The sequence below is a fragment of the Sminthopsis crassicaudata genome, chromosome 1 (assembly GCF_048593235.1).
Source record: "Sminthopsis crassicaudata isolate SCR6 chromosome 1, ASM4859323v1, whole genome shotgun sequence".
Taxonomy (NCBI): Eukaryota; Metazoa; Chordata; class Mammalia; order Dasyuromorphia; family Dasyuridae; genus Sminthopsis; species Sminthopsis crassicaudata.
The window spans coordinates 729,768,678-729,778,254 of NC_133617.1; the positions used below are offsets into that span (position 1 = coordinate 729,768,678).

General features: G+C 38.7%; 1 protein-coding gene across 18 annotated transcripts in view; it reads left to right on the forward strand.

Moving 5' to 3' along the window:
* The window catches only part of MAGI1 (membrane associated guanylate kinase, WW and PDZ domain containing 1), a 696,381-nt gene that overhangs the window by 656,392 nt on the left and 30,412 nt on the right, over nt 1–9,577 (forward strand). For 12 of the 18 annotated variants that reach the window (XM_074284174.1, XM_074284160.1, XM_074284171.1 and 9 more), the window contains 2 exons: nt 1,832–2,048; nt 6,756–6,839. In XM_074284174.1, coding sequence (XP_074140275.1) covers nt 1,832–2,048; nt 6,756–6,839 — 301 coding nt within the window. The remainder of the gene's footprint in view (nt 1–1,831; nt 2,049–6,755; nt 6,840–9,577) is intronic. The other 6 variants (XM_074284165.1, XM_074284166.1, XM_074284167.1 and 3 more) reach the window with 2 other exon arrangements.

A 9,577-nucleotide genomic window follows, 5' to 3' on the forward strand; every position in this document is an offset into this window, starting at 1 on the left:
TTGCTGGTTTGGCTTTAATGAATTTCCCCACTAATGGAATTTAAGCAGAACTCTCTTCCCTAATCCCATTTGTACCTCTGACTTCTATAACAGTAATTGCAAATCATAGATTCGACAAACCAAGTTGAAATCCCCTTAAGCAAAGCAAATGAGGATGTGAGGTTTCATTTTAGATGAAGGGTAGAATGTTGGTAGGTGAAATTTCATGCTAGCCTAATTGATTAGGAAAAAGCAGCCCTGTTATTACTACATCCCTTTTTCTTTATTTGCATCAGTTCCAGTAATTACATCATGCTGGCCTGGGTGTAGTCAATTCCATTCAACTCAATAGTCTTTTTAAAAAATTCTTACTATGTTCTAAGCTCTAAGGATAGAAGGACAAAATAAAACCTTTGCTCTACGACCCCTGTGTTCTGGTGGGGGGAAACTATTGCACCTAGTGTGCCTGTTTTATAATTATCAACAATTAAAGTCCTGATGTGTGTCCTTAATGCCTCTTAAAACAATATATGATGGTGAATAGAGAGCTGTCCTCAGAACTGAGCTGGAAAGTCTTGCCTTTTCAACTGGAAATGTGCTGCTGGGCAATTTCTTCACTCTCATCTCTGCCTTCTGCCTCCTCTGGCTTCCTTTAGTTCCTAGCTAAAATCCCATTTTTGATCATCCCAGTTCCTTGTAATGCTAGTGACTTTCCTCTGTGATTACTTCCTGTTTCTTCCGTCTGTATCTTGTTTGTTCATGGTTGTTTGCATGCATTGCATGTTGTCCCCCTCATTAGGCTCTAGCTGAATACAGACTGTCTTTTGCCTTTCCTTGGATTCCCAGCACTTAGCACAGTGCCTGGTACATGATGGGTGCCTAATAAATGCTTACTGACTGGCTGTGCTTCATCTTTCTTTGTATCCCCAGCACTTAGCACAGTGCCTGGCACATGATGGGTGCTTAATAAATACTTACTGACTGGTTGTGCTTTATCTTTCTTTGTATCCCCAGCACTTAGCACAGTGCCTGGCTCATGATGGTGCTTAATAAATGCTTACTGACTGGCTGTGCTTCATCTTTCTTTGTATCCCCCAAACTTAGCACAGTATCTGGCTCATGTAGGTGCCTAATAAATCCTTATTGACTGCCTTTACCTTTCTTACTTAGCATAGTACCTAGTACATAATGAGCACTTGCTTATTGAGCTAGTTTAACTTGAACTCTGGTACTCTAGGAAACTCTAAAGCAGCAGTTCAGAGTTGATACCAACTCCAAAAACAAAAAAGAGTTTAAGAGAAGAAAACAATTCTGTTTGGTAGAAGGATTTTCTTTATCCCTGTATCAATGAAATGGCAGATCTAGTGCCTACCTCTATTCATTTATAAGGGAAAAAAAAGTAGGCAAGTGTTTTTAGTCAAATGCAGGCAATGAAAACAAGCTGAGGGTCCAACTGGAGCCCTACTCTCATTTTTCCTGGATTTTACAGGCTTAAATTTAAAACATTGATTATATTTTTTGGCAGCTTTCTGTCTCCAAAGTAATATTATTAAAGCAGATGCCTCTCTTTGCAAACCTGCGTGGTACGTAAGGAAACTCTAATGAAAATTTGATTTGTTTCCTACCTAGTAAGTTCTGCGATCCCATCCTTTCATTTTTCCTGCCCATCTCTCTGTTTGCCCATTGCCAGGAATTTATCTGCATTCAGCATTAACTGTAGCAAGGTGGAAGCCAAAATGTTGTTTATATATTTATATATGTGTATGCAGAAATGCTGAACAAAGAGAAAATGATGGGCAGACACCCACTCGGAAGACCAATAATAACCCTCTGTTCTTTCCCTTTCCAACAGCAACCACTGGAGAGGAAAGATAGCCAAAACAGCTCTCAGCATAGCGTCTCCAGCCACCGGAGCGGACACACGGCTTCCCCTAGCCACAGCACACAGGCGCTGCCCGACTTCCCTCCCGCTGAGGCCCCAGCAGCAGACCAAATAGACAGCTCTGGACAGAAAAAGCCAGATCCCTTCAAAATCTGGGCTCAGTCCAGGAGCATGTATGAAAGCCGACGTGAGTACCGAGCAGATCTCTCTGTTTGTGATTCTGGCGGCAGTGGGGCTGTTCCTTGACGGCCCAGGTCCCCGACAAACCCCCTCTCCGCTATTTATTGAAAATATTGGGTTTTCAGGTTGCTAAATGGATGCATGTAAATTAGGTATGCAGTTGAATGCTGCCGAGATCAGCAAGTCGAATCTGCCGGACGTTTATAAGGACTCAATTATGTCTTCTGTTCAAAAGAGAGAGAGAGAAATTGATGATGCTCAAAAAAAAGAGCCTGGATGAAAATGGATTTTTCCCCCCTTCAGTTAAAAGAACCTGAAGATAAGAGATGCTGTCTCATTAATTCCTTCTTGAGTGGAGATTACCGTGTGCCCTGAGCTCAGAAACTCTTCTTGTGCAGTAGCTGTGCTATACAATAGGACATAAATGTGATTGGCTTAGATTGCAAAGATAATGGGAAGAAATTAAATGCTTTCTTAGCGCCTTCTTGATTTTTCAAAATGCAAGTAGATTTTAGGCCATTATCTATTCTTCTAATCATCCCCTAAACCAATAGCTACAGTAAGTAGCTTTTGCTTTCATTATTTACAAGGGTGTTTGGCATGGCGCTGTGGCCTTAGCTTGTCCCCATGTACCAGGAAGGGAGCAGACTCACACACTGGAGATGCTAGAGGATTTTTAACAAGGGCACAGGCTCTGCTGCCTAACTCTAATTTCTCTTGTCATTACAAGGCAATTTGTGAAGAATATTAATCAGAAAGAGAAGTCATTTTGGGTAGGAATGAGAAGATAATCTAAAAAGCCTAAGAGGGAGGTGTTCAATTAGTTCTCCTTGATGTAACTGGAAGTTCTGCATGATTAGGACAGGCTGAAGTGAGTATAAAATACCAAATTCTCACCTTCGCCTGTTTTGGTATAGATCTGGGACCAAAAAGCAGATGCTGCTGATGTCCTTTCCCAGTTTCTAGCTAAAGAGTCGTTGGATAAAGGAAGGAGGAGAGAAACAAACTGCTTTCCTTCCCCTCATAGACATTACAATGGAGGGGACTGCTCAATTTGGAGTCGGAAGAGCTGGATTCTAATCCAGCCTCTACCATTTATAATACCTTTGCCATCTTGGCTAATGGTGACTCCCTGGACCTTTTTTTACCTTGTCTAAATCCTGAAGGAGTTGAAGGGGATGGTCCCTGAGGGGGAGCCTCGCATCCTAGGAACCACTTTTTAGACAATGCCTTGAGATAAATGGGCTTGTTTGTGGCCCTGGGAAGGGAAGGCAGAAAAACCCTCAAGATTTCTTCTTAATCACAATGCCATGATTTTGATTTATTTTATTACCACATTTTCAGTATTACTGTTGTGGTAATAAAATAAATCAAAATCATGGAATTTTAGAGTCGGAACAGCCATCTAGTCAAAAGCATGATCAACAAAGTCTCCCCACAATTTTCCCAACAAATTCATCCTCTGCATGAAGACATCCAGTAGAGAGGAGCCCACTACCTTCCACTTTCTGATGATGCTACTTGTTAACAGTTAACATTTGGACTTCCACCCAATGCTTTTACCCCATAGGAACAAAAAAAACAAGCTAATCCTCCTCCTCTGTCTACCCTTCACATGTTTCAAGACAGCTATTGTTTCCCCAACCCTTATCCTGTCCCAAAGTCTTTTTCTTTTTCAAACTGAATATCCACATTTATCCTCGGCAGATCATCCTAGGTCAGGGGCTCAGATATCCACAGTCAGATGAAGATAAGAGATTCCTCTTTGATTTTAGTACCAGAAAGCTTTCCAATGACTACTGTGTTCGGTCAGTCAGCAGTGAGCTGAAGTACTCAGAGGAAAGGTTCAAGGAGCTGTCATTTCACTATAACTTCAGTTTCCTCATTAATTGTACCTCCCCATTTCAAGAGGCACATTTCAATTGAACGACTCTACTTCAATCAAGATGGAGCTCTTGTTTCTCTGACCTCATTCCTGGTCTGTAAAGTACACAGACGTGGATGTACATCTGTATATGATCCACTCAGAAAGGAAATTGTGCTGTGTAGTGCTGGCAGTGGGCCAGGTGGATTGATAAGAGTTCATTTTTGTTTGAGTTCACAGTTCCAGTGCCATTAAAAAACAAAAACAAAAAACACAGTATAGTGGAAAGAGTGCTGAACTTGAGGTCTGAGGACATAGGTTGGAATCCTACCTTTGAAATGTTCTACCTGGGTCAGCCCTGACTCTTTTTTTTTTTTTTTTTTTGTAAAATAAGATCACATGGCTTTTTTAAGCAAAATCCCATTTTGTGATTCCTATGATCTATAAATGACATTCCCATTAAAACTTGGAATCTAAGTACTTCTCTTTTAGAAAGAAATTAATAAGACCAAGTCACTAACAACTTTCTTTTTTCTTGAACTTGTGTCAATGACAGTAAGCAAGGATCCATTTTGGAGTTAACAATGCCAGTCTAATAATCACTTCCATTTCTTTGCAATCTTTAAAAAATGGGTGGTTAAAAAAACAAAAGAGGGGCAGCTAGGGGGCGCAGTGGATAGAGCACCAGCCCTGAATTCAGGAGGACCCGAGTTCAAATTTGATCTCAGACACTTAACACTTCCTAGCTGTGTGACTCTGGGCAAGTCACTTAACCCCAGCCTCAGAAAACAAAACAAAACAAAACAAAAACAAAAAAAGAATATTTCCTTCTTAATGAGCAGAGACTATATCTTTAGGTGATAATGATGGCTTCCATAATGCTTGGATTTCATGATGAGATTTATTTAATAGAATAAGCACCACCGGTCATTTAGAAAAATTGAATATTTTTTGTCATTTTAAAAAAAGTCCTACCAGTGAAAAGATCTTGATCTTATCTTCTGTTCCAAGGCAAGAGAAACTTGTTAAGCATATGTTATTTGCAACACACTGGATAAAAACATTCCCTGTCTCCCACAAGCTTCTAGTCTACTTGGGGAATATTACCTTGATCGATTGTGGTTCCATATCTGCCATCCCTTTCCAGCAGGCCTTGATTATGGATGCAGTTTAGAATTCGCTGGACCTCCTGGGTTTGACCGTTTCCCCTTCTCCCCCCCAAATTCCCAGACTTTAAAATGTGCAAAGCACACTACATGAAATAAGATATTTGCTGCAACAGTGCAGTCATTGTAACACATCATCCCTCTCTTTGTTGAGAATTTACTTTATAAGATGCCTTTCTACATTTCATTTTATTATTAAAGTTAGCTTGAAGATTAACACAATCTGCTATCACATTTTCTCACATGGCCTGGATGCTTTGCAAAATTCCATATCCTATATATGGCCATCTGTCAAAACAGCAGTGACAGAATGAATTAATCTGAATTGCAGATGTGTTAATGAATCCCTTTGAAGAGCTTAAATGTTTAATTAAAAGTAAAGATGAGCACTATAAAGCAGTTTTGGAAATCTTTTTGAGAAAATGTGCTGTCTCTTTAGTATTTGGATTCCATTTCTAATCCTATACCGATTTTGTCAATTCCTCTTAGAAAACAAAATTGGGACTATTTCAAATAAATGTACTTTTTTTTGTTTATTTGTTTATTTGAATGTTTGTTTTTAATGCCACTTGAAAAACAGTCCATATCAAGTGTCTGGATACTAAACTTTGCCTTGAGACAAAGTAGTTAGGAAGAAAAATGCTTTAAGCTCTCATATTAACAAAATACTATAATCATGCTCAAACCCAGGAGACCCATGCCTACAGGTGTAGAATTGCTGAATTCACTCCTATAAGATGCTCTAATGTCTATTACATCTGTTACCTATTGCTAGTTATAGACTAGACCAAATCTGCAGCAGACGCTGGGTTTCCATAATCAGGAGTTCACTAAAAGAGACATTGAGCTGAGAGACAGTTCCCATCCAACGGGGATTTGAGATTCTCTTCATTAGCTCAATGTTCCTCTCGGGGAATACAATCAAGTATAAATGAAAGAAATCTATTGTTTTAATCTATTGAGAAATTGTGATTGCACATAAAAGATAACTTGTAACCCAGCCAAACAAACCCCCTCGCAAAGTACATTATCTAAGAAAGCATATCTATAAACAAGTCTATTTTAAGAGACTTTTTAAAAAATTAGATAAACCTTAGAAAAATCATGAATGGATTAAAATTGAATGACTTGCCCACACCGCTAATAAGTTTCAAGTGTTTGAATTCACATTTGAATTCATATCCTCCTGAAGTAAGTCAGAGCTAGTGCTCTATCTACTGGGCCACCTAGAGGCCCCTATGTTTTATTCTTTTTTTTTTTTTTTTTTTTTTTTTCAAAAAGTTCCCCCCAAATTAAAAAATTCTGCAATTCTACATCTACTCCAAAGTCCCTTAGAATAATTTTTTATTCTTCAAGGATAAACCTTGCTTTTCTAAATTTTGTGGATCAAAATTTGTGACCTGCATTGTTTTGGAGTATCTTTAATGGTTCCTACCTCTGCAAGAAAGTACATACATACAAACACCCACGTACGCCATACACTATGAGAGAAACTCTAGTATTTCTTTTCAAATTAATTCAGTGTCATCAAAGTCATTTAACATTCAAAGTAGCTGTGACCTTTACCGTGCTATGTGTGAAAATTGAACTGCATGTTCCCTTTATCAATCAAAATTAAATTAAAATGAACTTCCAAGAAAGCAGATACATTAAGTTTTGCAAAACTGTAAAATTAATATTACAGCTATGTCACCTTCGCCTGCATCGGGATTGAGCAAGGGGGAAAGAGAGAGAGAAATCAGTTCCACGAATTTTGGAGAATGTAAGAGTAAGAACAAGTTGAAAACCTTTATTTCTGTATTGTCTTGCATCCTGTTTGATGTTCCCACTATCTTGCATTGGGGAGGAAGTTGAGTGACTGGGGGAAAAGAAGGGAAGGAAAGAACACCAAAAGTAATTAGGGGATACATATGCCTCGGATCTCTCATTGACGAATTAGAGACCAGAGGCAAGAGTTGTCAATATGGCGCGCATCTGTCTGCTCTCTAAAGTGAGTGTATCACGTATCATTTTGGATGGAAGTACCTACTCTGGGCTGCTCCCCCTGAGCTGGTCATTCCAGTCCTTCTCATTACCAAAGGAAGTCTTTTCATGGCTTTTTCTGAATTTTAGGATTGCAAAATCAAATGCTTAGTCTTTGGATCGCCCCTCTCAACAAGGACTTTTAAAAACAACCCAAAACTTCGACTCACCTCTTAATTAGTGCTGGCTCAATATAATGGTTAAGAGAGACATGACTGTTAGTTCAAGCATTTATTACTATGTACCTGACATGGGTATATCAAGACAAAAGGAAAAGCAATCTTTTTCCCACAAGGAGCATATGGTCTATTCCAGAGAGATGGCAGATATATTTATAGGTATATACAAAAAGTAGATAGAAGGGGAGGGGGGGGGGAGTGGTAATCTCCAATGGCATTAGGAAACTCTAGGAGGTAGTAGTTGAGTTGTACTTCTAAGAAAATTGGAGATTCTGGGAAACTATAGTGAAGAAATATATTCAAGGGATAAAGGATAATAGATAACAAAACAGGAGATAAAGTGGCTTTTATGATGTGAGGAGAGGACCGATATGCAAGAAAACTGGAAATTAGAGTTTAGGGTCTAATTGGAAAGAACATGAAACGCCAAATTGGGGAATTTCTATCTGATTCTGGAAGCCCCAGGGAGCCACTGGAATTCATTGAAGAGGAGCATGACTTGGTCAGACTTTAGTTCTTTAGAAAAATCAGTTCAGTAACTATGTGTTAGATGGATTAGCGAGGGATTCTGTCTTTAGAAGCCCTCCTTGTAACTTTAAGACATAGAGAAAAGATTTGGGTGTTGACTCTATCCTCCCTTTTTTGGTTTAGAAGGGGAGGAGAAGAGAAGTGAGTGGATGCATTAAAGAAGGAGGGACACCCGCTGTGGAGTTAAGAAAATCAGTTAAATCCTCATTTCTGCCATTTATGATCTGTTGAATGGCCATAGACAATCATTTTAACTTGTTGGAAATTCAGTTTCCTCCTAGGATGGAGCGAGGGAACTGTATGGGTCCTTCCAGCTTTAAGTCTATCTCTTTAGGACTCATCTTCTTCTGTAAGATGAGGAACAAATAATTAAGACGTACTTGGATGTCAAGTCTAAGAGTCAGGAGTAAAGAGGACAGAAGGGAATGCCAAATAGCTCCATGTTTTCATGCATCATGGTGCTTGGGGTAATATGAATTTTCATTATTCATAAATAAGATTGTCCCAAATATGCATATGCATTACTCCATCCCTTCATTTACTGGAATGAATCTGTAGGCTGGGAGTGTTGGCAACACAAATTTGACAGTGGGATCTTGAGTCACTTTGCTAATTGGCTCCCTCGTGTACATTTGGCTAAATTCGGCCCCTGGAAGAATTGCACTGAGGTGCTGGAGAAGCTTATTGTTCAAGCAATGGAAAAAGCCCTGAAAGATTACTTGACAATGAGTCCGTCCCCCGGTGTTTTGTGTATGTGTTTGTTTCCATGTTTCTTGTTCTCAGCATTTATCATTCCTGTTATCATTTGAGCATTTCCTGTTTCACTGAAAGTGTTTGATGCAAACTTGGCTTTTTAAGTTAAGATTTTTCAGTTTCGTCAACTTTTTTTTTTTTTTTTTTTTTCCTCTGGTCTAAATCCCATGGTAAGCCAAAGTCTCTGCTTCTCCTAGTATGGGATCCAATTCCTTCGTGAGAAGCACTGCGCAAAGTGGTTGCCACATAATGTGGCCAAATGTTTATGTATTAAAAGATGCTAAGAACATGAATACTGACTGAAGGTCTCTCCAGAAATCAGTGTCTCCCAGATGAAACTTGACCTTGGGTTTAGTTAGATCCTTTCCAGAAACTGAATAATGTGCTAGATAGCTTCCATGGTATATAGTTTGGTTATATTCATAAAGCAGAAAGATATATATATATATATATATATATACATATATATATATATATATATGTCTTCCTAATTATTGTCAGAACTAGGCTATTACCCCAAACAATCCCAATGAGCTGGTGTGAATGTAAAAACATTGCTGTCATCTTCACATGCTTAAGACAATATTATTCTCTAATTGTATTTATAATAGTCTCATGCTGGAGCTTCAGTTTACATTCCTTGGAGGTTTCTAGCTTAGTCCTTGCAATTAAAATAAGAAAGCATTTTTAAAAAATGAGAACACAGGTAAATCCTTGGTATTAAGATGGCTCAGGCAAAAAATTCAGATCCAAACATTTATAACTGCCTCCCAAATTTATATTTCATTTTAAACTCTATAGTGAGGGGAGCCTCTAAAATCAACTTTAAGACTCAGCTGCCTTCTCTGTGTCTCCCAATGACTCCTCCTTTTATTTACCACAATTCACAGATTTGGATGGATAAGGCTGAATTCTCCTGGATCTCAAATACCTATGCCATGCAATTCAGTTAAAACAGTTTAAAAATAGTGTGTGTTTGTGTCTGTGTGTATGTGAACATCTATATGGAGAGACACCCACAGAG